The sequence below is a fragment of the Chrysemys picta genome, chromosome 4 (genome assembly GCF_011386835.1).
Source record: "Chrysemys picta bellii isolate R12L10 chromosome 4, ASM1138683v2, whole genome shotgun sequence".
NCBI classification, from domain to species: domain Eukaryota; kingdom Metazoa; phylum Chordata; order Testudines; family Emydidae; genus Chrysemys; species Chrysemys picta.
The window spans coordinates 57,236,807-57,263,595 of NC_088794.1; the positions used below are offsets into that span (position 1 = coordinate 57,236,807).

A 26,789-nucleotide genomic window follows, 5' to 3' on the forward strand; every position below is an offset into this window, starting at 1 on the left:
GTGTGTGTGTGTGTGTGTGGCCAGCTTTAGCAAGAGCGGAGCCCGATTCTTAGGGGCGGCCCCCCCAGGAATCGAGCCGCACTCCGGCCGTGTTCGCCGGGCTTGGGTCCGGCCCAGAGCCCCTTGGCGGCCGGAGCCGAGCTGCGCCGCGGGGGCCGGGCCGGGCGGGGGCCGGAGCCGGACTAACCCATGTCTCCCCTTTTCAGACTTCCCGCGAGCAGGGGAGGGGGAGGAGCAGGGGGCGGAGCATTCAGGGGACGGGGGAGGAGGGGGAAGTGAGCTGGGGGCAGGGTGGAGAGCTGCGGCGCGGGGCCCAATTCAGCTGAATCGCCTAAAGCGGGGTGTGGGTGGGTGGGTGTGACACCCACCTTCGTGCCCAGCCCTTTAAAGCCGGCCCGGCCCCGCCCTCCCCGGCACGGATTGGTCCGGCTCCACGCTCTGCAGCGGGACTGGCCCCGACGCAAGGCTCAGTTGCAGGCTCCGCCGCTTGTCAGTTTCACGGCGGAGCTTGCGCCCCGCTCCGCATCCCTCCGCGGGGGCGGATGAAGCAGCGCACCGCTCAGCCCCGCGCGGCCGGAGCTCAGCATGACCTCGTCCCCTACAGCCGCCGCACACACCCCCTGGCTGTGTCCGTCCTCAACTGAACCGGGGCGGCTCCGGCCCCGGGACCCCCCGCCCCCCCTGCAAGGCACGCCGCGGCTGGGGTGGTGAGAGGCCGCTGGCATGGCGACCCCCGGGGACTGCTGCGTGCAGGTGGCGGTGAGGTAAGCGTCCGCGGTGCGGGGCTGGCGCTGGGAAGTGGGGTGATGGGTGTGGGGAGGGGGGCAGGTGGATGCAGGGGGGCAGACAAAGCTACCTTGTATTGCTCCAGCCCCTTCTGCAGGCTCGCCCCCCTTCCTGCTGCTGCGGTTTCATGTGGTTAAACAGAGGTGCAAAATTCTGGGGGTGCTGCATGGGGCTGGGGTGCAGATCAGTACTGGTCTGTTGTGTGCCTTGCACTGGGGATGGGTTGTGTGAGCTTTATCTGGTGTCTGGATAGGCACTGCTCAGGATGGGGACTGTGCACCTCCACAGCTCGATATTGTTCTGGTTATTGCCTAGGGGGTTGTGTGTGTATTGTCTAGGATGTGTATTTCTGATGCACAGATCAATATTGTTCTGTCTTCTGAGAAAACACTGGGCTGCTCACCGCCTCTCTCTTTCAATCCGGCGGTGCTGACCATTCTAAAAGATAACCAGTGAGGAAATCCTGTATTTCACACACCAGTTTGCTGGGTTTCCTCTCTGACTTGCGTGTCCTTGTTATATTTTTGTAGCCAAACAAAGCCCCGGGTTGTACAACGAAAGAGCTGTCTGTTCCCCTGAGGGCTGGATGACCCCCTTTATCTCCATCCTTCAAAAATCTGTTTCCTGGCCTGACAGTTTGGGGGGTGGGGGGTTGTTTTGTTTTGTTTGGCAAGAGCTGCTCCTTTTTGTAATAATTTGGTGTTAATCTGTTGTAACCAGGACCCTCCTCTTCCCTGGGTCTGAGTGGCCTTCTGGAGGTGGGGGAGAACATCCCAAATGTCATTGTTGAACGTCAATACGGCTTTACCTTCGTTCTTCCCTGCGGGTTTCCGCTTTGCAGCTTTCACTCCTCAAATTGCTTGTTTCATGGCCATTTTGTGTGTTTTAAATGCAATCAGTGACAAATGTGGCTGCAGCAGTCCCTTTATCCGCCCCGAAGGTGCGAGTCTCCTGCTTCAGTGGGAAGGTCGGAGACAGTGCATCATTTCAGCATCCTTTGTGCTTCCTCCTGGCCCTGGGAACAATAGGGAAGAGATTTTGCACTTGAATTTTTTTTTTTAATAAGGGATCCGTAAATGGCACCTACATTGTTTGCAGTTAATGGGACTACTGTGAGCTGTGCTGGGTGGCTCTAGGTGGTGGTAGGGTGAACGGGGCATTAGGGGAGAAACTGCCGTAAGATTTCTAGTAAGATATCGGCACTGGGTCTCGAGGATTGCAGAGCCCTTGTCAAATTCGGGGGTTCTTTGTTGAAGCCACAGGGCTGGGTATATTCTGAGTGCAGCCGCTAGGATCCTGGAGCCCTCTGTCATTTTCATTGCTGCTGGCTGCCAAGAAAGGAGGGGTGGGGTGAGGGTGGGAAGACTCCACTGTATAAGTGCACCTTATTGAGGTACCGTTTGGAAAGCACACCGGAGCTGATGCTCCATGGGGAGACCAGCGCTGGGGCAGGTGGGAGGGGTGCAAGTCCTTTGCAGGCTGAGCTGCTGTCCCGGTGTGGAGGACGAGCTCTGACTTCTGGCCCTGGGCAGCACTTCCCCTTCCGCTCGGTCTGCACAGAGGTGACCACCTGCCCTGTGCTGAGTGGTCACCAAACCTGGGAGCCTGGCTGCTGGATCACCCTGTTCAAGTGACCCTGGCCTGGGCCCTCTTACGCTTGCACTAAAACCACTGAGGATCCTGGCGGTCTAACAGGCAGGATTGGAAGCCCTGTTATTTAAACCTGGTGTTTCTGGGGAGTTGGTCTCCATAGGAATTCTCTGAAATATGGTCCAGCTGAATCTGTTTTGAATCTGATTGGGCCAGGCTATGTAGACAGGGCCCAATAGTCTCTCCAAATTCTTGTCCCTGCCCTGGTTATAGTGGTAAACTCTGTTTTCCATTGTCTTCTGTGATGGGGGTGAGTGGTGGGACCTCTGCCCTCAGGGAGTGCTGCAGACCCCTCTGGGAGACAGCTGGCAGCTAATGCTAGACTGATGATGCAAGAGACTATTTTAAATGCAGCATTTTAAATGCAGCGTGTCTGAGAAATGGCCATCAACAGGGACTGCTCTGCACCCCAGCCCACCCAGATCTCCTGTGTTTTTACCTGGGAGGCAACTCTTCCTTCCCCCCGGCTCAGGAGAGGATGAACCTGGTGGCCCTGATTCTGATCTAGCTTGAGCTGGTGTAAATCTGGAGTGGAGTCAATGAGAACCCCTTAAGTGGAACAGCCAAGCCCCTGACATCAGAGGGAGGGCTGGGTACTGCTGGGGGAGACCTTGTCTGCTCTGGGATCTTAACTCAGGTAACCTGCGCTGTTACTGTGTTGCACTGGTTTAAATGGTCTCCCATGAGGGTTTGCACTGGTGTCCCTACACTCTGTGCGTGCCTGAGCCCAGAGGTCTCCCACTGGTTGGAGACCCACCCGTCATTCATCTTGCATTTCTTTCAGGACAGATCCTCTAACAAAAGCCCGCAATCTGGGCTGCTGGGGGCTCCCCCTTTCAGAGGTGAAAGGATGGCTGTAGTCCCGGAGGAGGAATATTGTGGGCCTTTATAATCAGCTGTGCCCTGTGCCCTGCTCCCAGCTAATCCCCATTAGCCTGTGTCTACTAGAGGGGTTATTTTAATTCTCAGGCTCCCGTAGGGCATTGCTGGTGGGCGGCTTTTGAAACCCCTCAGTGGCCCAAGGGTGAGCAGAAGGGCCGGGATGTGTGTATGTGTGAGCTCTGTGGTTTCTCAGTCTGATCCTTACCCAGTCTGCCCTGTGCTCCATTGTCTTTAGAGACGAGCCTCTCCTAGCTCCAGATATTGGTTCAGGGGCGAGGCTATTTGCAGCTGCTCTGGCCAATGAAAGCTGGTTTGGGAGTGCGGGGGGTGAGCGGGGTGCAGGCATTGGAAGCTGAAGGTGAATTGGCAGAACAAAGGAGGGGATTTAGAAATAAACTGTAATAATGAGGCCAGTGGTGTCCAAGGGGACAGCGAGGCAGGATTGCAGCACTGTGCAGGAACAGTACAGACAGGTTCCCAAACACCGGCCTGGGCCATGGAAGGTCCTGATACCAATACAGAGCTAGGACTGGGGTTTCAGCGTATTGGCGGGGGGAGGCTGTCCAACTCCCCTGCAAACCGTGCTGGGCACTTGGAAATCTGTAGCGCATTATCTGCTGAGACCCAGACAGACACTAATGACTCTGCCCTGGGGGGTGGGAGGTTGAGAGCTTTATCCCCATTTTCAATCAGATTGTGGATCACAGCCCTTGGAATGATACTACGCCTCCCTTCCCCAGCCAGCAGGGAGCAGCCAGACTCTGGCACGCCCCGCTCTGTGCATGAACTGGTGCCTGCGTATGCAGAAGTGGGGAGTCGCATCTCTGGAGCGTGACCCTATCTGGGAGTTTCTGGCTCCCTGGAAGGCAGAGGGGTTTGAAAAGCTGCCTTTGGCATGGGAAGGAAGGGGGTGCGATGGCCAGAGGTTCTACCCTCCGCCTTAGCCCATGGATGCACAAAGTCAAAATTCGCCCAGTCAATGGCTCATTGGGCTGCGATCAAGGCAGGTCAGTTTCATGGCTATGGCAAGAGAACCATGTGGCCAGCATCCTGTCCAACTGCCCTGCCCCGCCCCAATGGATCAGGTACCCGGTACGCAGCTGGGTGAACTGGAGGTGGCCTTTCAGGGTGAGATCAAGCGAGACTCGTACCCATGACCTTCAGGACTTGCAGTTGAGCATTCAGACCCTGCACCTCAGTCCATGGCTCCACCCTGACCCAGAATTCACAGGGATCTTTGGGGTATCCCTGGCTTCTACTGTGCTACATGGCCCCACCAGTTCCTGTGGATCCTGGGGCCGCACAGCTATGGAGGTGCTTATATGGCCCTCCTGACTGTGGCCTCCCAAGAAAGCTGCTCCCAGGACCTGCCTGAGCGTGGCTGCTATGTGGAGTGGGAGCTTCAGCACCAAGGGAGGAGGAGCCCATGGTTCTGGTTTGGACCAGGCTGTTAACCCCTTATGCCCACTGGTGAGCAGTTCCTTGTGAGAGTCGGTGCTGGAGCCAGGGCTCCCTGAGGGGAGGAAGGGGCTTTGCAGACTGGCCCTGTAGGGAGGATCTGTCAGGCTGGGACGTCTGGATGGGACAGCACCGAAGCTGCTCCAGCACCTGCTTGGAAAGTCCACACCTGTGGAATTGAGTTTTCAATGCATGGGGGAGGGGAATCCCAGCGCCATCTGCAGAAATGCAGCAAAACCCTTAACAACAACAGCAACAAAAAACCCCAACACCTCCTGATCCCAGATCAAAGAGCCCAGCCTGCAAAAGCAATAGGGAGAGAGACGGATTTGTTACATGGATGCACTTTACGCATCAAAGCAAAATCCAGCTAAGACAGTGGCGCTTTCTTGAATGGCTGCTGGTTCAAGGCGCAGACCTGCCAGCGCGGTGTGCTGGGGTGTTCTTGTATTACCTACGTATGACAGGCAGTGATGTGGCCAGCTTCTGGTCATGTAGCTGAGCTGGCCCTGTTGGCTCCCCAGCTTGCTGCTTATCCAGATGCCTTTTTAATCTTCGCTCCTGATAACGCAAGCGAAAAAACCCTCCTTCCCATTTAAAATGCCCAAGGGCTGGACTGCCTGCTGTTCTGCTGCAGAGATGGAGCCAGGCCTGTCCTGGAAACTTGAGGGCAGAAGGGCAAGCAAACCATGGGGTTTAGGCCCCTTTTTTGGTTCCTCTAATGACGTGCAGTAGGAGGAAGGCCTATAAGCTGCTATTTTTGTTTTTATTGACTGATTTCCTACTTCTTTTACCGCTGAGAGTCAGGTTGTCTCTCTTCCCTGGACGGCTCTGTGTATGACCGCAGAACGACTAGGTTTATGACATCACAAGTCCCAAGGACCCGCTGGTCGTCATCAGCAAACTGTCAGGAGCCTGCCCTCAGAACAGGGCTGGTGGTGCGGCCGATGGTGGACAAACTCCAGGCCCCACCGGGCTCATGGGAGCAGACCCAGGCTCCCTCTCCCATGGCCAGGCCGGCCCTCCAGGCTTGTTTGTGTCAATAGAGGACGCCCCCAGGTCCAGGAAGCAGATCCACATGGGGCTGGTGTGATGGAGCCCACTGAGTGCTGCTGTTTCTTTGTGTGCCCTGGGTTTGATGTGGGGGGGGGGGGGGGGAGGAGTCTGGGGAGGCCGGGCAGGGGATTTGGCCCTCCCAGAGCTGCTTTGGGGTAGGGGAGTTCTTCACAAAAGCATCTGTGCTGCATTTCAAAGAACTTTTCAAATATTAAAAAAAACAAAACTACCCTCAAAGTCCGTAGCCCAGCATTTCCTGCAGCAGCTGAGCGTGCCCGAGAAGGGCCAGGAAATGGAGCTTGTGAAATTGGGGAAGGAAGTCGAGTCAGATTTCAAGTTTATTTAAACCCTGCAACCTCCAGACCTCAGGCGCTCTTCTAAACACACTGCTAAAACACGCAGCCTTCCCCTAACCGGGCTGCTGAATCGCTCGTGGCCAGGCCGAGCGCCTGTTATCCCCACAGCTGCTGGGGCTGCTCCCCTCTGCCCTGTCAGGTGGGAAGGGTGCACAATCCCTAGAGCCACAGGGGCTGGCTCTGGTTTGAATTTGGCACTAGCTTTGCAGGTGGGGTGGAGAGATACGTGTAGCCAGAGAGAACAGCCTGGGTCTTGTGTGAGTACATAGAATCATAGTAGATTAAGGCTGGAAGAGATCTCAGGAGGTCATCTAGTCCAACCCCCTGCTCAAAGCAGAACCGACCCCAGCTAAATCATCCCAGCCAGGGCTTTGTCAAGCTGGGCCTTAAAAAATCTCTAAGGATGGAGATTCCACCACCTCCCTAGGTAACCCATTCCAGTGCTTCACCACCCTCCTAGTGAAATTGTTTTTCCTAATATCCAACCTAGACCTCCCCCACTGCAACTTGAGACCATTACTCCTTGTTCTGTCATCTGGTACCACTGAGAACAGCCTCGCTCCATCCTCTTTGGAACCCCCCTTCAGGTAGTTGAAGGCTGCTATCAAATCCCCCCTCACTCTTCTCTTCTGCAGACTAAATAAGCCCAGTTCCCTCAGCCTCTCCTCATAAATCATGTGCCCCAGCCCCCTGATCATTTTCGTTGTCCTCCTCTGGACTCTCTCCAATATGTCCACATCCTTTCTGTAGTGGGGGGGCTGAAAACTGGATGCAACACTCTAGATGTGACCTCACCAGTGCCGAATAGAGGGGAATAATCACTTCCCTCGATCTGCTGGCAGTGCTCCTACGAATGCAGCCCAATATGCTGTTAGCCTTCTTGGCAACAAGGGCACACTGCTGATTCATATCCAGCTTCTCGTCCACTGTAACCCCTAGGTCCTTTTCTGCAGAACTGCTGCCTAGCCCCTCGCTCCATAGTCTGTAGCAGTGCATGGGATTCTTCTGTCCTAAGTGCAGGACTCTGCACTTGTCTTTGTTGAACCTCATCAAATTTCTTTTGGCCCAATCCATCTAGGTCACTCCTCCAGGTCACTCATCCATCTAGGCCTACCCTCCAGCGTATCTACCTCTCTCCCCTCCCCCCCAGCTTAGTGTCATCTGGGAACTTGCTGAGGGTGCAATCCATCCCATCATCCAGATCATTAATGAAGATATTGAACAAAACTGGCTGTAGGACTGACCCCTGGGGCACTCAGCTTGATACTGGTTGCCAGCTAGACATGGAGCCATTGATTACTACCCGTTGAGCCCGACGATCTAGCCAGCTTTCTATCCACCGTACAGTCCATTCATCCAGCCCATACTTCTTTAACTTGCCGGCAAGAATACTGTGGGAGTCTGTATCAAAAGCTTTGCTAAAGTCAAGCTATATCACATCCACCCCTTTCCCCATATCCACAGAGTCAGTTATCTCATCATAAAAGGCAATTAGGTTAGTCAGGCATGACTTGACCTTGGTGAATCCATGCTGACTGTTCCTGATCACTTTCCTCTCCTCTAAGTGCTTCATAATGGATTCCTTGAGGACCTGCTCCATGATTTTTCCAGGGACTGAGGTGAGGCTGTAGTTCCCCGGATCATCCTCCTTCCCTTTTTTAAAGATGGGCTCTATATTTGCCTTTTTCCAATCTTCCAGGATCTTCCCCCGATCGCCACAGTTTTTTAAAGATAATGGCCAATGGCTCTGCAATCACATCAGCCAACTTCCTCAGCACCCTCGGATACAGTGCATCTGGCCCCATGGACTTGTGCACGTCCAGCTTTTCTAAATAGTCCTTAACCTGTTCTTTCACCACTGAGGGCTGCTCACCTCCTCCCCATACCGTGCTGCCCAATGCAGCAGTCTGAGAGCTGATCTTGTCTGTGAAGACCGAGGCAAAAAAAGCATTGAGTACTTCAGCTTTTTCCACATTCTCTGTCACTAGGTTGCCTCCCCCATTCAGTAAGGGTCCCACATTTTCCCTGACCACCTTCTTGTTGCTAACATATCTGTAGAAACCCTTCTTGTTCCCCTTCACATCCCTTGCTAGCTGAAACTCCAATTGTGCTTTGGCTTTCCTGATTACACCCCTGCATGCTCGAGCAATATTTTTATACTCCTCCTTAGTCATCTGTCCAAGTTTCTGCTGCTTGTGAACTTCCTTTTTGTGTTTAAGCTCACCAAAGATTTCTCCGTTAAGCCAACCTGGTCATCTGCCATATTTACTATTCTTTCTGCACATCGGGACGGTTTGTTCCTGTGCCCTCAATAAGGTTTCTTTAAAATACAGCCAGATCTCCTGGACTCCTTTCCCCTCATATTAGCCTCCCAGGGGATCCTGCCCATCAGCTCCCTGAGGGAGTCAAAGTCTCCTTTTCTGAAGTCCAGCGTCCATATTCTGCTGCTCTCAATTTCTTCCTTTTGTCAGGATCCTGAACTCAACCATCTCATGGTCACTGCCTCCCAGGTTCCCATCCACTTTTGCTTCCCCTACTAATTCGTCCCTGTTTGTGAGCAGCAGGTCAAGAGGAGCTCTGCCCCTAGTTGGTTCCTTCAGCACTTGTGCCAGGAAGTTGTCCCCAACACCCTATTAAAAACTTCCTGAATTGTCTGTGCACTGCTGTATTGTCCTCCCAGCAGATGTCAGGGTGATTGAAGTCCCCATGAGAACCAGGGACTGTGATCTGGAAACTTCCATTAGTTGTCCGAAGAAAGCTTGGTCTGGTGGTCTATAGCAGACGCCCACCATGACATCACCCTTGTTGCTCTCGCCTCTAAACTGAAGCCTGTTGAGAGTCTTTGGGTTTTCTCCATTTTCATACTGGAGCTCTGAGCAATCCTACTGCTCTCTTACATACAGTGCAATGCCTCCACCTTTTCTCCCCAGCCTGTCCTTCCTGAACAGTTTATCCCCATCCATGACAGTGCTCCAGTCACATGAGTTACCCCACCAAGTCTCTATTATTCCAATCACATCGTAGTTCCTTGACTGTGCCAGGACTTCCAATTCTTTCTGCTTCTTTCCCAGGCTTCTTGCGTTTGTGTACAGGCACCTAAGATAACTAGCCAATTGCCCTGCTTTCTCAGTATGAATCAGGATTGCACCCTCCTCCCACTATCCCACTTACCTCAGGGCTTAGGTCTCCATACTCCGGTGAACCTAGTATAAAACCCTCCTCACTAGGTTAGCAAGCCTGCCTGCAAAGATGCTCTTCCCTCTCTTCGTTAGGTGGATCCCATCTCTTCTTAGCAATCCTTCTTCCTGGAACAACATCCCAGGGTCAAAGAATCCAAAGCCCTCTCTCCGACATCACCTGCGTAACCACGCATTTACCTCCATAATTTGATCATCCCTACCTGGGCCTTTTCCTCCAACAGAGTGCATGCCAATTGCAGCCCGTCCTGCTGGCCTTGGGTGATGCTGAGCAAAAGCCAGGGCTGTGCTGAGAACATATGTCCCCTTGGAGCAGGGTTGCTGGGAGAAGGGAGCAGAAACACTGTCAGGCCTGCCCAGGATGGGGCGTTGGCATCTCTGCTGTCAAACAGGTGGTGCTAACGTTACCAGCAGAGATCGGCTGTGAGGGGCGGGGGGAGAGGATTAGGGTCTGGGCTTGGCTGTCTGTGCTGTTTGAGATCTCCTAGGAGGCTGGCTGGCAAACCAAAGAGGTTCTGGGCTTTTCAAGGCGGCAGGGAAGGAGTTGAATCCAATTCCAGCTCCACTTACTGCCATTCTGGTGCAGGTGGCGGAATGAGAATTGGCCAACTGCTATGTTAAAAGGACCCTGCCACCGGGTGCCCCCAGGGCAGAGAAGATGACTTGGGATTGTGTGGGAGATGCCAGGCCCGGATCTTGGTCTTTGTACTCATTGTAGATGTTGGCATCTAACATTTGTTTGGTTTGTTATAGGGGAAAAAAAATTGAAACAGTTGAATAAATACATTTTTTAAAGGAAGATACCAGACCAGTATGAACATGGACACCAGTGATGATCCCAGGATTTTTAAACTGGGAGCAGTGGTGGAAACTGGCTTCTGAGTGGGTGATAACCCTTTGAGGATCCTAGCACTGGCATGTGTGGGCAAAGCCTCTTTCTGCGTGGATTCTCGTAACCCTGGCCAAGGGGCGGCAGGCTGGGATCCCTGCTTCAGAGCCGTCTCTGGTGCGTTACCGACAGAAAGCACCTGTATCTGGGGAGGGCTGTGGAAGTGCAGGGTGGGTGCTGACGAGAGCCCAAGGAGATGACCATGGTGGGAGGCCCTAGTGACCAAGGGATGCAGCCCTGCAGTGGCCACTGGCGAGAGCTGAAACCTGCAGGCAGGCTGCCTATGTTGCAAATCCTCCAGTTGGGGAGCATCCAAAGCCCCTAGCTGGCCCCTGGGCCATGACATGGGGCAACATCTGCCGCCTCTTTAATTGTCACTAGAACTCCGGTGGGTCTTGCCAATCCATAGGAATACCTGACTGTTGTGAATCCCGCTATGCTTTGGGGCTCAGTGAAATCTTGTGGCAGTGAGTTCCACAGGCTGTGTCCGTCCACAGGCTGTGTGTGTGTGTGTGTGTGTGTGTGTGTGTGTGTGTGTGAAAAATATGTATTTCCATCACTTTGAAACATGCTGCTTTTTCATCTTATTGACTATCCCCTCGTCCTTCCACTAGGAGAGGGGCTGAATAGCAGGGGCTGACCAGCCTTCTGTGCCCCATTTGTTGTTATGGACACTGGCCTCACGTCCCCTCTCTACGCTCACCAGCCCCAGTCCCTCAGATGAGCGGCTCTTGTGGCCTGTCTCTGAACCCCATCTCCCTCCGCTCTGCCCCCTTGAAGATGGGCTGACCAGACCTGGGCCCATGGCTCTAGGGCCCAGAGCTGCATTGTGACCCTCACTGCTAGACTGGCTGAGGGCTATCTCTGCAGCCCTACTCCCTACACGGAAGGGAATTCAGTGCAGCCGCAGCTAATCTGCCGCCCCCCCTGCCTCCTCCATTTGGGATCCATAGTGGGCTTAGTGTCCTGCTGCTTTGATCCCCGTGTGGGGAAGGTGCAGAATCCTGTGGGGAGGAAGCTTTCCCGTGGTAATTAGCTGATTGTTTACTCAAATTACAAGTGGAATTAGCTGCTCAGGGAGCTGCTGGGGAGGTGGCAGCTGCCTTAGATGGGAATCTGAATGGGTGGGGGGGTTGCGTCAGGTGGGTCTCTGGGAGCTGGGGCAGGTGGGACGTCACGTCTGCGCTTGGAGAAGTTCATGGCAGCTCGGTTTATCCCCCAGGTGCAGGGGATGGAGCAGGTGCTCGGGAATTGTCGGGCTGGCCCTGGTCGCCCACCCTCCATTGCCGGTCCGTATTCTAAACCCTGGGGAATGGTTTGCGGGCTGTGGGGAGAGAGAGATGGGGAAGCTCCCCAGCCCTTAAGGGAAGAGAGCAACGAATGGCTTTTTGTACCCTCATGGGTGTAACTGACTTCAGGCTAACCCCAGGAGTGTCTCTAACCCTCGGACTTCCTTCGGTGCCTGGAGCCAGGGGTTCATATTACACCCTCTCCCGCCTCCCACAGCCAGCCTGGATCCAGCATGTTCCTAGTATTAACCCTTGACAGAGTGCTCCTTGGGGTGGGGCTCTCATGGCCCTTCCTGGGGTGGGAGTGTGTCTTGAAGGCCACGTGGCTGGCACGGAGGGTCTTCCAGAGGCAGGAGTAAAAGCCCCTGTTCAATGGGGCCTGCATCTAAATAGGGATGGGTGGCCCAGAGGTTAAGGTGCTTGCCTGGCACTTAGAAGAACTGCATTCAATTCCCTGCTCTGCCACAGACTTTGTCTGTGACCTTGGGCAAGTCACATGACCTCTCTATGGCTTTGTTCCCTGTCCGTACCATGGGGGTGAGGGTAAACACGTTTTGTGAGGCATACAATGATGGAGGGGGGGGCATAGAAATACCTTAGCTGATCCAATAGCCTTTTTAGTGCTACCTAAAATAGTCTTCAGCATCCTGATCCAAGCTGGACCCAAGACTCCTTCGGTCTTGTGAGCAGCCCATTTGCTGCATCTGAAGAACAATCAGTGTCTTGTGATTTGGGATCCGAGCCGGACCAGAACAGTGGGCGCTGGGTCGGCTCTCTGAACCGGTGGGAAGGGGTCGTCCCTGATCTGATGGGCCTCTTTGGTCTGGTTCCCTGTCAGTTGGGTTTATGTGGCCTCCTGCCCTTGGCCAGGTTAGATACAAAGTCCTAATGGGCTGACGTCCGTTGTCACCGCAGCATTAGGAAGTCAGGCAGTCCTGCTGCGGCTCTGGTCAGTGCCCTCTCAGGATGGGGTGAGTGAGGCTGAAAACAGGGTGCCTGCAGCCTGGCAGGGCCAGCGCTAATGTAGGCTGAAAAAGTAAGTGTGTGTGTGTGTGTGAGAGGGGGGGGGGAGGGGGTCTGTTATTGGCTCTGGAAATGAAAGTGACGTCCCATCTGCCTGTCCTCCCCAGTCTCTACCCCCTCCAGACCCACTGTGAGCCTCTCGGGTTCTGCCCTCCCAGGCCTGAGGGAGCTGCAGCCAGGCTCCCTGTATTGGGGGGCACATCCCGTTACTCACAGGGTGGGAGCGGGGAGGAGAGAATAGTCACCCCAAGCTGCGTCTGCAGCACCCCTGACTGGCTACTCTTCCCTAGGGGGCGTGATTTCCCCCTAGGCAGGCTGAACTGTAGCCCCTCAGTGACTGGCTCAAGCTGTGGTCCTAGGTTCTCAGCCCGGCGTGGTGTGAGCCCTGCACATGGCAGAACAGGAGCCCCTCCCACCCCCACCCCCATCTTCCTCCTGGGGCAGAGAGGAGGGGACGTGCTGTGATGCTCTTCACACTACAAAACCACTGGGGATGGGGGAGGTGGAGGTGACCCCCCCCCCCCCCCCCCACTGCTGGCTCAGACCTCTTTGAATCTGGGTTGGCCGGTGCATCCCCCGCAGTCACAACCTGCCGTGGGCTGCCCCAGCCCCCGGGAAGGCGAAAGCAGCCAGTGTCTTGGCGGGGGGCTGGGGGTTATGAGGATGGGGCCCAGGCACGCACATGAGATAGGGCAGAGGGAGGTAAACAGGCGTGATCGGGGTGAATGGCTGCAGGAGATTCAGGGAGAAGGGCGGGGGCTCTGCGGGAGATAGCAGTGCCCTCTCTCTGCAGTTGTCTGGTCTCCTGCTCAGGACTGTTGGCCCAGGGGGTTGGGTGTGGTGGCTGCAGGTTTGCAGGGAGCTCAGTAGTGTGAAGGATCAGCTGGCCCAGCTTCTCTCTAGGCAGGATTCAGGCCTGGGATGGGCACAGGGGAAACGAGCTGTGATATCTCTGCATTGTCCCAGGGGGTCTCTGGCCACTGTGCGCCCTGCCAGCTGGCTTCTGTTCAGGAAAGTTGCCGGACAGGAGGCAGCAGGTCAGAAACGCCCAGAGCTAGAACAAGAGTGGGGCTGTGGGTCGGCGCTGAGTGGAGGAGGAGCGTTAGCCAAGGCTTTGCTCTGCTCCAGCCACGGCTGTTTGGCTTTGCATTTTCATGAGCAATAAAGTTCACCCAGTATCTATTCCCCTAACTCCAAACCACTGTAAAGAGACCGGAGCTCCAGTTCCCTGGGGGCTGGAACCACTGCAATCTCCACCTTAGGAGGTAGCAAATCTTTGCGTGGCTGAGGTCTGGAGTGGTGTGACCTCGTAGAGCAGAAACGTCCGAGAAACCACAGATCCCATGGGGGCCTGAAGAGCGAGTGTTCGGGGGTCTGGCCATGTGCAGCTGCAGCCTCCCCTTTTAGGTACATGGATATAGCAAGGGGAGACCTGTCCTGGTAGCGAAGCTGCAGGGGAGTCTGATGGGAATTGTTGCCTGATGCCATCTGACCCAGACTAGACAGGGACAACTAGACCAGTCAGTTTCTCTTTCGTAGCTAGTCAGTTTCACTTCCGGGTTCCCATGCCCTAGCAGAGCGCTGTGGTGTGTTTAGTGTCCATTGCCGCAGAGAAGCGGTTCAAATCAGCCGCTTAAAACAGTCATAAGAACTCACCAGGGCGGGTGCAGCGTCGAGTCACCCACCCTTTCCGCTGCCGGCTAGGAGGGAGTCAGGTGACTCATTCCGGTGCAGTGCAATGATGGTGGAAGAATAAAGAGCAATTGACTTGCTCAGTAAAAAGTCACTTGTCATAGATGTATGGCTGAGCTGGAGTTTTACAAAGCTGGCTTCTATCAGTCACATTGAGCTACGTATTTCACGTCCGTTAGAAAAAGTCTCTCGTTGGTATTGGGTTTTGCTAAACCTACATTTTGGGGCTAAAATACCTGACAATGCCCCCTTTGATTTAAACAAGATAGAATATTCCATGGTCTGGGAGCCTCTTCCCAGGAGTGACAGGCGTCCTTCGCTGGCTGTGCGATGCATACATTCAAAAGTGATTTAGGGGCTCATTGAAAGTCAGTGGGATTTAGGCATCTAAGTCCCTTTGGTGATTTTGAAAATGTTACCCACTGTATCTAGCCCACGTGGCAATGCCTCCAAGTTCTCTAGACTCACTCTTTCCTGGTGCATTTACAGCATAAAGTGGGGCAGGTGCTGTTTGCAATGCTCTGTCTCCGCGCTATGAATATCCCCCGCCCCATCTCTGTAGCCAACACCTCCAGCTCCAAAGCACAGACCGTTACCCCGACGCTTCCGAAGTAACTTCAGTAACTGACAGCAGTAGTAGACTCTTATCCTCTATGAGGACCAACCAGTAGAGGGGACAAAACACACTTCACTATTCCTATTTGGTGCCTTTCAGCCTTGCACAAGAAGAACCAGGTAATTTCCATTTTAATAACCTTAATTTTATACTAAGGACGAAAGAGTTCTGCATATGAGAGAGGTGTGTGTTATCTTCCTCCTTTTCCTGGGCTTGGATCTCGCCTGGAAAAGGACCCCCTCCCCCGGAGACCAGTGCTATTCCATGGGCTGCACCCTGCAAGGTGAAAACGGGGATCAGGGGAGATTTTAAGGCTACAGGACTGGGCTGTGGCAGTTCTGACAGTGTCGTCCTGGCGGTTAGGAATGTTAATTATGGTCAGGCAGCATAATTGTGGTGGAGGTTGCAGGAGAAAATGACAGAAGGCAAAACTCTAAGAAAATACCCTGCTCAAAATAAGAATCTGACACATCTGTTGTCGGGGGGAGGGCACTTTTCCCAGTGGACCCTGGTGCTAATTGAAAAGCAGGCAAGCTCCTTGTTTTGTCCAGCCCTTCCCCCACTTGTTAGGCAGGCCCTTTTGGTCCCGGAGGGGATATCCCCTACCAGAGGCTGTCAAAATATGACCGTGTTGTTAGATTAAACAGCCGAGAGGCTTGGGACCTGCCTGATTGCAATGGGAGGTCACGCAGGACTCGGCCGCAGAGGTCTCCCTGTTGGGAGGTGCGCAGTGGGGGGAGAACTGTGTGCAGCTGGGCTGTTTCCGCCTATGTTAAGTGCTAGCAGGTTTCCCCCTAGCCACAGTTTCGGTTGGAGGTTAAGCATGTGACCCTGCCGTACCCTGGTGATTCTCCTAGCAGGCGCGTGGCTCGCACTCTGCAGGTGCTGGGGGTCGCTTTCCCGGGACAGCTCATTTTCCACGACTCAAATGAGTTGGCTATGTGGGCGCTCGGCCCATTGAGCAGATCGGCCGCTGTCTGTCGGGCTTCCCTTCTGCACACAGTGGGTTTATTCCCAGCATCCTGCTTTAACCAGAGTTAATATGTTGGGAGAAAAAAATCAAGCCCTGCTGTTTCTCTCTGCTGCCTGAGAAGGTGGGGCTCAGACCCAGCTGCTTATCGGCTAGGCTGTGCATGAATTGGGGTGCTGACCCAGGGGACGCCGTCCCCTTTGTAACCATGATGCTTTTGTTTTCTGCGGGCTGTCCCTTTAAACCTGCAAGGACTCGGCTGCTTATCTCTACGGATAGTCATTGCGAGTGCAGGCTGTGATCTGTCTCTTGCACGGCTCTGGCCCTCAGTTGTGTAGTATCTGAGCACAGCAGGGCTTTTACTGTCTTTATCCTCAGACAGCCCTGTGAGGTAGGGCAGTGCTGTTATCCCCATTGCGCAGATAACAACACCTAGCTCTTCTGTAGCACTTGTCGTCCATAGATCTTGAAGCACTTGACAAAGGAGGACAAGTTTCATTGTTCCCATTTTACAGCGGGGAAACTGAGGCACAGAGAGATTAAAGGGTTTGTCCACATAGGGAAATTGGCCAGAACAGCTCCCCATGTGGACACTCTGGTTCTGGAATAAGAGTGCCTTTTTCTGGTTTAAGGCAGGGTGTGAATTTAATCTGGATTAAGTTCCCTGTGTAGACAAGCCCTGAGTGACTTGCCCAAAGTCTCACAGGGAGTCGGAGGTGGGGCAGGAAGCTGAACCTGCGTCTCAGGAGTTCCAGGCCAGTGCCCTGACCCTGGGCCATCCTTCCTCCCTTTTTCTCATTTTGTTCCCTCTTGACCCAAGGGAAGGTCATTTGGGCTGGGTCGGCTGGTCTTTGTGCAATGGCAGTACCCAGCTTTGCCCACCTCTGATACAGCACTGAGTCTGTCACGCCGCGCTTCCCATCTGCCCCTCTCCCTATGACACAAGAACGTGTTGGCAGGAGCCTCTTCTGGATCAGACTTTTCCGGGGCCGTGGTCCATTTCCAAGCCTTGTCTTGTGGGCCAGAGCACGGTGAAATGTTTCAAAACAGACAGTTTGCTGACCAATGCGGTTTCGGCCAACCCAAGGCGATGAGCGTATTTGAATGAATAATTTTGGCCCTTCACAAGATGGCCAAAGGAGAAGGGGCCACCCCCACGCCCCTTCTCCTCCCCACCACCCTGCCCTTACTAAAAAGCTTTAGCCAGCTGGGGTGTGGGAGACCCAGGTTCAAATCCCTGCTCTGGAACAGACCCCAAATGGACGTTTTCAACTCACTGAAAAGTCCAAAAAGCTTCAGAGTCTGTTCAACACGAACGGAATATTATTATTATTATTATTATTATTTATTATTATTATATTTTTTTTGGAGAGGGGTAAGGGGGAAAGCTGCTGCCAAACCAAACGTTCAGTTCTTCCCCCAGCTCTGCTGTGGTCCTCAAGGGGCAAAGCGCCCACGGACGTCACAGGCACCTTGGCTGAGATCAGGCCCTGTGGTTCTCTCCCTGCTCGGCTCGCTCTGACCCGCGCGCTCTGGCTAACCCTGCACTGGCGCCTCCCGCTCGCCTGGCTCTCTTCAGTGTGGCACTGCTGCCTGCCTGGCCATCCAGCGGGTCCCTGCCATGGGGCTGGCCTAGTCCAGGAGAGTCTCCCTGAAGGAAACCCAGGGGCCATCGGGTAGGTCCTCATGGGCCACAGCGGTTTTTCACTGGCTTGCATTGCTGATAGGGTGACCAGATGTCCCGATTTTACAGGAACAGTCCCGATTTTAGGGTCTTTTTCTTATATAGGCTCCTATTACACCCCACCCCGTCCTGATTTTTCACACTTGCTGTCTGGTCACCCTAAGTGCTGCTCTCCCAAGGCCATGGTAGGGCAGCATGGTGCTCCGTGTCCCCTTGCCAGGGCTTGCCGGCAGCATCCCCTACCCCACCCTGACCTCTCTCCCCATGAATGGAGGGAAGAGCCCATGAAATTAACTGATCTTCCTCTTGGGAAGGCCCCGGCCACAAGCCTCGGGTGGCATAGCTTTCAAAGCCGCTCCAAACAGCGTGGGTCATGTGTAGACATGGGACAGCGACTGCAAACTCCAGCCCCGAGCCCCCAGCTGCTCGATGAGTGAAGGACCTCCGGCCTCTCTTGCAGCCGGGGCTTTGCTGCAGCAAGTGGCGGGACGGAGGAAGGGAGCCGTGGGCCCCTTCCTTGGAGAGAGGTTCCCGAGGGAGCGTTATCCCTCAATGTCCTGACCTTTACCACCGAGGGACAAAGCCTCCCGTTATGGCTCCCACTGGGCCCCTTCTGCTTTCTCAGCTGGAGAGGTCTGAGGCCCGCGTCTGGGTCTGGCGGGCACAGAATGAATCCGCCCCTGTGTGTGTCTGAGCACAGAGCGTCCGGGCCAGCCCCCTCCCCGAGCCAGCTGTGCGATGCTGGTGGTGGCAGCGGGAAAGGCTGGCTGGAGGGGAGCCTGGGTGATGAGAGAGAGCTCTTAACTCTCGCCCCCGGGGGCATGATCAAACACCCCCGCGCTCGGGGCTTGTGTCTGTATTAGCCATTCTAGTGCTCTGTCCCTCAAAGGTATTTAGGTACTTCAGAGTGAGGAACAAGAAATGCCCCCTAGTGGACAATTATGGAATAACCTGCCCACGGGGGAAGCTTCCTCCTGACCCCTGTCAGTCAATGGCTGGTGCATGCCCTGAAACATGAAGGTTCATATCCCTTAGGCATGTGTGTCCTGTCCAACAGAACCGTGAGTGACCGTTTTTAAAGGGCCCCTGCCAAAGCCCTAACTCCCCCATTCCTCCTTGGCTTGTGCAGGCATCACCCTGGTGGTGATCACGGCCATGTAAGTCTGTGCATAGGCTGTGAGCCCTCCAGGGCAGGGTCAGTGAACTATTCCGTGTCTGTACAGTGCCTACCACAGGGAGGCCAGGCTATTAGGTGCTACCTCCATAGACCCGTCATTCAAATGGGAAGGTGCCAATCCATCTCCAGAGCCGTTCCTTAGTCTGAATCGAGCTGAACCTTTTGCCAGGTGGCGCTTGTGTGTATTACGGTTTTTCACAGAGTCCATGGCCGGAAGGGAGCAGTGACTATCCAGTCTGACTCCCTGCATAGCGCACCCCCCACCACACACCCAACAGCAGATCGCTCAGAAAAAACCTCCCCTCTGGATTTAAAAATTGCTAGGGATGGAGAAGCCACCACAGCTCCAGGGTGGAAGGATGGCTCAGTGGTTAGGGCACTCGCCAGAGACCCGGGTTTGATACCCTGACGTCCTGCCTGACCTTGAGCAAGCAAACCCCTTAGTGATTCTGGGGCTCCATTTGTCCAATGGAGATGGCAGCACTGCCCTATCTTGGGGGGGTTGGGGAAGGGAGGTGAGGATAAATACAATGAAGACTGGGAGGTGCTCAGATTCTGCTGAGGGGGGCCTTAGATGGACAGACGTGGCCCCTTTGTGCTGGGCACTGCACGCTTGCATAACAAAAAGCAGGGCCCTGCTCCAACGAGCTTGCTGTCAAAGTCACTGACTGATAGAAGCCTTTCCAGCCCAAAGCCCGCGACCAGGGGGTGCTTTCGGTGAAACAGGACGGTGGCGGCGCTTGGTGGGATTCACCCGGAAGTGAAGCAGGCATTTGTGAAAGCTAAGACAGCGTGTCGTACACATGGCAGTCGCCTCGCCCAAACGGTGAAGTGCAGCTACTTCTGGGGTGGGAGGTAGCAGCTGTTTGACAATGCATAGGGACATGATGCTGGGTGACAAGGAGGGAATGAGGGGTCCCACTGAAGCGCTTAACTGGCTGTATTCCTGCCCCTGCTCTTATGGCCCTTGCGGGAGTGTTTTTAAATCCCTTTTCTGCAATATATTTACAGTCAAATGAGCTGCTATTTCCCTACCTAATGCCCTACTCCATTGGAGTTCCCTTCCCTGGCAGCTGGGCGGGCTGGCCTCAGAGCCTCGTGCCCTGCAGTGCCCCTGTGGCTGTGGTTTAATATGACATGCTTCCTTCCTCCCTCTGGGGGCAGCCAAAGGGCTCTTGCAAACCTGCTGCCCCATCAAGCAAAGCATGTGTGCAGGGTGCTGTAGTCACTAAGGGAGTGAGACCCCAGAGCACGTAGCCTTGGCCTCGTATGTGGCTGAGAAGGCAGCTGGCTACAGGACTTTGGTTCGACCTGGTTTCTCCTGTGGCCGGCCCAGCGCCTTCTATTGACCAGCGAGGAAACACCGTCCAGAAAGGGTCAGGTCAGCCAGGGCACTGGGACGGAAGCCGGGGCTAGAACTGCAGCAGCTGGAGTTCTTAGCATGGGCTCAAAGAAGTGGAGAGGGATTGGGATGATGCCCAGCTGCCGTCCCTCACCACAGCGCTGCGAATGGGATGGGCAGGTTAGCATGGCAGCTGAGAACGCCAGCATGGCATGTAGCAAAGGCAATGGGGATAATGCGCTTCATTGTCCTGGCAGATTTCTGCATGAATCAGATTGGGGGGAGCGGGGTATTAAAAAGCTGGCGGATACTTGCCCTACGGCTGGGGGTTGCACATCAGCTGTAGTAAGATGTGTGGAACAGGCTCAGAATCCAGGAGGGCCTAATCTGGGGTAACATCAGGGGCTCAAAAGTGCAAATTGGACCAGGCTGCGACCAGCCAAATACCAGCCCCTAGCAGTGCACTCTGCTTCTTGCTAATGAAATACCTTGGCCGTGAGCTGTGTGTATGAACCTCCAGTGCTGGGGGCTTTCACAGAACTACTGACTCTGGGGTGGGGGCTGGGGCTTGCTCAAAGTGTATGTGGGTTGTTGTCTGCCCATGGGTCTGCACTGGGGGGGGGAATGTTAATGCTCTCAATGCAGATCAGCGCTCTCTCTCCGCTCCTCCGTCTCTGTTGGGAGTGGCAGGCACTTGGACTGAGGGTAGTCTCTGCTGCGGCTGGGAGCCAGGCTCCGGCCTAGGCAGACAGCCGTGCACCAGTGCACTAAAAACCGCAATGCTGCTGTTGCGACTCGGGCTCCGAAGCCTCCCTGACCCCCTAGGCTGGAGAGTTTGTGCCAAAATGGCCACGCCGCTACTTTTAGCGTGATAGCATGAGTCTTGTCCACCCACCTGGGCTAGGAGAGTCGCTCCCTCCCAGCAGCAGGGTAAATGTTCCCTGCCCCTTCTTACATTGTCTCCTGTATCACTGCCACACGCGGCGTGAAATGCTGCTTAGACGGGAAGCTCTTTGGGGCCTGGACCACGTCTGTGTTGTTTGTCCAGCGCCTAGCACAGTGGGGTCCTAGACCGAGACTGGGGCTCAGAGGTGCTACTGTGATATAAATAGTAACACATTCTAATAGTGTGACTTGGCTTGCATGGGCACGAGAGGAGAATGCCATTTGCACTTGTATTGCATGGCTGGAAATGCCGATGTAGGGGGCGGGGCCATGAGTGGAGTTTTTAATCTCTTATCCTGTTCACAACAGAGTGAGAGCTCTTCCCATCCCCTTGGGGGAAGAGTGGATGGGGGAGGTCAGTCCAGAAAATAGAGGCGCAGAGGGCACCCCCACCTTCTACTCGGTGAGACGCTCGGGCTCCGATGGCCCCAGCTCCCCCCTGTGCCTGCGGCTGAGCAGAGCTGGTTTGTTATGACAAATGGGCCCCTCTGGACCATTGTTGCTGGAGTCTCTGCACATCTCTATTTCATGGTAATATCCCCCGATGGCTTCCTTGCTCCATCCTGCATTGATTTATTCCGGGACAGCCAGTAGCCAGGAGCTGCTGTAACCCCGACAGACCCCTGTTGTCAGCGAGTGGGATCGAACCTGGGACCTCGGGAGCTTAATGCATGAGCCTCTGCTGCATGAGCTAAACGCTACATGGCCCCCACTAAGGCTGGAGCCGACTCATTCATCTCTAAGTGGGCTCGGTGCCACTACATGGGACAGAGCACCACACCCCGGAGGTGTGTGGGTTACACGGTGCTTTGAGATTCTGACCCACTGCACAAAGGACCCGTTCCCAGCGCTGGGACAGGGTCTTGTTTCGACCCATGGGTGCAGTGGGGTCGACCCCGTCCATGGGTTCGGGTTCCAGGCCAGGATTCTGGGAGACCGCCAGGTCGGTCTGTGTCCGGTAGTCTCAATAAAGTATCCCGTGTGTTTTCGTCTCCGCCCAGCCCTGCCCTCCTGCTCTGCTCTGGTGTCCCTGTGTGGAGCCTGGAGATGGGAACTAGCTCTCCAAGAGCCAGGCACTCTGAGAACTGGGGAAGCCTTCAAAGCTTCCTGCTGTGAAAAAGCAAAAAATCCAGCAACCCCTTCTCCCACCCTTCCCGCCCCCGCGGGTGCTGCACTGCCTCTGTTCCCCCCCCCGTCTCTCCCCCCGGATGGGACACTGAGCGGAATGCCGAGGCGCTACAGGAGAGGGTGCTGGCGATCCAGTAGGAGGTGCTTTTCCCTCTGGATCTGCCTGGCACCCATCCCCCATCAGTCAGTAGTAGTAGTAATAGTGCCTACCTACCACCCCAGTCATGGACCGGGTCCCCATTGTGTAGGTCCTGGATAAACACTGACCAAAAGGCCCCCCAAGGAACTGACACTTCATGTAATAAGCCACTCCAATTTTGGCAAGGACTTGAGATACTCCAAGCCCCTCTGGCTTATGCATGGGATAAGTCAGCCGGCCATGTGCACACGGCCCATTTGAAAGCAGGGGTCAGGGAGGAGAAAGCCTTGGGCCTGCGGGACATGTATGGGGCTGGAAGGAAATAGGAGCTGCTGCCAGTTCTGCAGGTGGCAGTGGAGTTCCTCTGCAGTGTCACTGGTATAACAGAGCATGGACCAGCCTCTGCTTTCGCACAAATATTTCAGGGGCTGGTAGGGATGGGGGCCCAGAATCTCCCTGGAGGGCGGCTCCGGATCAGAACTCCACCGGTCTCTGGGAGGGTAGAAATACCCAGTAGAGGCCAGAATTTGTGTTGAGCAGTGCCTAGGGACCAGGACCCCATTGTGCTAGGGGCTGTACAAACACACAGTAAGAGACAAGCTGCCACTTGGCTGCAGGAGAGGTCTGAAACAGACAAGCCAAGCCATCGGAGAGGAGCTGCGAAGGGCATGTCAGTGTGATTCTTTCTGCAGGGATGGGTTGCAGTGTGTGTGTGTGTGTGTGTGTGTGTGTGTGTGTGTGTGTGTGTAAAAAAAATTTTTTTTTGTTAAGCTCCTTTAGTGTGTGGCTCTAGACTCCAGTACAAATACGGACGGCCTTGGGTGCTGCTATTTGAGACTCCACTGAGGATCCCGACGGCAGAAGCCTATAGCTGGCCTGCCAGCCCTTCAGCCCTGCGTGAGGCTAGCTTAAAATACGATGGAGCACTGGCTGCTAATGTTTGCCCCTTGTATTCCTCTGCTGGGGTTTTGGTTGGGCCCTGAGGGTGGGGTTTCCCTTCTGCGGGGTCTTCTCTGGTTTAAAGCCTGTATGTTTGTTCCTCTCTGAAAACCAGTCTCCTGCCCGCCCAGAGCCTGCTGCAATGAAACACAGAGGGCAGGCGGTGTGGCTCAGCACAGATGTACCATGCCAGAGCTAACAAGCTGCACGTGTGGGCTGCCCAATGCCTGATTTAAAGGGCTTCCCTAAGCCTGGGGAAGCCCAGAGACAGGGATTATAGGGGCGAGGGAGCTATGCATTCTGGGAAACGAGGCTCAAGAGAGGCAGAGGGGGCAGGCCCTGTGGCTCCTGAATGGCTGGAGAGGTTGGGGGGGAAGGAGAGGAGAAGTCCCCAGCCTTTGGGGAAAGTTAGGGTGTTTCCTGGTCTACTCCCCAGGGATGAGGGAAGGAATTGAACCTGGGCCTTGTGGAGGGCAGGGCAGGGAGTGCCCCCTGGAAGGATTGCTCCTGCTGGGCAAAGGCTGCATTGAGCTGGGTCCGTACAGGGTCCTGTGGCTAAACTGAACTTGTAGGGACTGCCATGTTGGAGACAACCCTGGTAACGTGGGGGGTGCCCCTTAGTGCACCAGTGCAGCCCCCTGCACAGGAACAAGAGAGGACCTGCTCTGGGGTGAGGGATCCCCCAGTCTGACCTGTGTAACCCAGGTCACAGGGCTCCCCTGCATTAATTCCTGGTGGAACTAGAGCAGGGCTTCAAGCAAACCACCCCGTCCTGATTTAACACTTGCCAGTGCTAGAGAATCCAGCCCTTGGGAGGTGGTTCCAAGGGTTAATGACCCTCCCTGTTTGCGTTTGTCTAGCATCAAGTTCCAGCAGCTGGATCTCATTAGACCATCCTCTGCTAGGCGGAGGAGCCCGTTATCAGCCTCGGGTTCCCTGGGTAGGTGTTTGTAGACTGGGATCAAGTTGCCCTTTAACTCTTTGGTTAAATTAAACACGTTGAGCTCTCCCTTATCTGGCCCCCACCTCTGGGGTATCTGAGCCCCTCAAGCCATTCATGTATTTACTCTCTATATCCCCCCACCCCGGCAGGGCAGTGCTGTTACCCCAGAGCACAGATTGGGAAACTGAGGCACAAAATTGATTATAGGGTGTGCCCAAAGTCACACAAGAACTCTGCGGCATAGCCAGGAATTGAACCCAGATCTGCTGAGTCCCGGTTTAGTGCCCTAGACGCTAGGCCATTCTGTCTGGTCGTAGGCTCTGCCTGATGCTGGAGGTCTTCCTAGAACCTCCGCACAAAGCTCAAACGTCCAATCCCCGCTTCAGGCAGGCACGCTGAGGACCGAGTTAATGCCCTGCTGGGAGGTGACTAATGGTGTCTTTTAATCTGAGTCATAGGGGAGAGCGCTGGCTGATCAGGCCCGACAGTCCTGTGGGAGCCTCATTTGATTTTCTCCAGTTGCCTGAGCTGCCTTCTGGCTGCTGTAATTAAATGCTTTACTTTGGCTTGAATTTGGTCCAAACCAACCAGAGAGTCCCATGTGCAGACAGCAAACTCTTCTTCCCCTCCCCTCCCCATGTACAGGGCCCAGCCCAACCCACAAGCCAGTTACTCCCCCTTCTCCTTCCCCCATGTGGGAACTTGGTCCCTTCCCTCCAGAGGACAAAGTGGTCCCAGCATCTCTCTCCAGGCCCACAGGGAAAGCCCCAGATCTGGAGCGGAGGTTCGGCTGAGCTGCTTGCTGCAGCAGGGGAAGAATGGCCAGTGGATGGGGGCTAGCCTGGGACTCTGAGACCTGGTTCCAGTCCCCCCTCTGCCACAGACACTCCGTATGCCCTTGGGCAAGTCCCTCAGCCTTTCATAGCCGCTCTGGGCCTCACTTCACCTCAGTACAATGGGGTAATAGCAACGCCCTGGCAGTGTGTTTGATGGTCAGTGCACCCCAGTAATGGGGGCTGCGTAAGTACCTTGGAGAGAACCCATCTGAACATGTCCACCGATCCTCTTCCCCTTCCCGCCAAGTGAGGCTGGCAGCCCTCTCTTGCTGTAGTCCTCTGCTGGCAAGATGTTGCCGTGGTCAGAGCTACAGCATGCACATCAGCCTGATTCTCCCCTCCTCACACCTCTTGCCACCATGTCCGCTAAGGTGAAATGCTACCACCGTGCCGAGTGATCAAGGGCACATGGTGACATGAGGGAGGTGGGGATCAAGGCCTTTCACTGTGGTCTCTGGGTAGCAGCAGCTCTTCTGGGTGTGTCCCAAGGGAGCCGGTCTGTCTGGGCACTTGCACCTGCTCAACACTGTGGATCTGGAACTTGGCAGCAGACCTTGTGCCATGAGGGGGGGTCGCTCTGGATCGATCTTACCAGTGCCAGAACAAGAGGCCTCGTTCTCTTGCCGCTTGAGAGGCGATTCCATTCTCCTTGGAATCTCTTGAATCCTTTCTGCAATGGACGAGGGACCAACGTGTGAAACAGAAACTGGGACAGGAGAATGGCAAAGCGGTGGTGACAATGGGTCATGGCTATCGTGTTGCTGCAGTACGGTGCACTTACAATAGTAACAGCATATGGACCAAAGCGTTCGGGAGGCGATACTGGGTCCAGTCCTAGTCAATATTTTTAATTAGCGACCTGGAGAATATTAATCACACTGGTGGCCAGTAAGTTTGACCTCGGCACTTATGCTGCCCTCAAACAGTGTCCGGGTGCCTGCTCAAATCAGGAGCGACCCCTACGCTGGGGAGGATGCATGGGCTGAGCAGCAGCACGGGGAGGCCGGCTGGAACAGAGGCCCCCGTAGTGTGGCTCAGATGCCCAATGAGAACGGAGGGGACTGGCTAGGAACGCAGTCGCACCACATCGAAAGCTCAGGGGGATTGGAGCGGGTGAAGGATTCAGTGTGAGTCATCCACGGGCGGCTGCTGCAGACATAGACAAGCGCAGCCTCTGCTGTCGACGAGGTGCCAGGAGTCGGAGCTGCAGCCGAGCAGATGTAGGTTACACGTTAGGCAGCGCTCTGCTCAGGCAGGGTCTGCTCTGCCCTTCCAAGCTAGAAAAACAGGCCAGGGCATGTGGCTAGAACCAGGACTGGATTCCTCCAAGTTGCTTTGACCCTCTGGGCTGATCCAGAGAGGACACGAGTCTGGGACTGTTCGTTGTCTGTAGCTCGTACTTCTAGCTGTGGGCGTCCCTGGTGCATTGGCCAAGATGGACGTGTTCACGCTTGCGATCCTCACCCTGCCCACAGCCGAGCTACAACTGTGTTTGCCCTCCATGCATCTGATGAAGTGGGTTATAGTCCACAAAAGCTTTTGCCCAAATAAATTTGTTAGTCTCCAAGGTGCCACAAGGACTTTGCGTTGTTTTTGTTTGCCCTGTTGCTGCTCCATACCTGACCTCTGAGGTCTCTGCCAGGGGCAGATGGTGCTAACATAGCAGCAACACCCCATCCAAATTCCAGCGGGGCCAACATTAGCCATGTTTGAGTGGCACAGGGTAGAAACCCCCAAGGACTCTGAGCAGCCTGTCCACTGGGCTAGTCTAATCCCTTTGAAAAGTGGAGCT

General features: G+C 54.9%; 1 protein-coding gene across 7 annotated transcripts in view; it reads left to right on the plus strand.

Moving 5' to 3' along the window:
• Positions 1 to 300: 300 nt before the first annotated feature.
• LOC135983393 (kinesin-like protein KIF21B) overlaps positions 301 to 26,789 on the plus strand; it is an 85,715-nt gene continuing 59,226 nt past the window's right edge. For 4 of the 7 annotated variants that reach the window (XR_010600990.1, XR_010600993.1, XR_010600991.1 and 1 more), the window contains exon 1: positions 301 to 764. Coding sequence is in view for 2 of the 7 variants with exons in the window: in XM_065595011.1 (XP_065451083.1) it covers positions 724 to 764 (41 nt within the window). In the remaining 5 variants the exon portion in view is untranslated. The remainder of the gene's footprint in view (positions 765 to 26,789) is intronic. The other 3 variants (XR_010600994.1, XM_065595011.1, XM_065595012.1) reach the window with 1 other exon arrangement.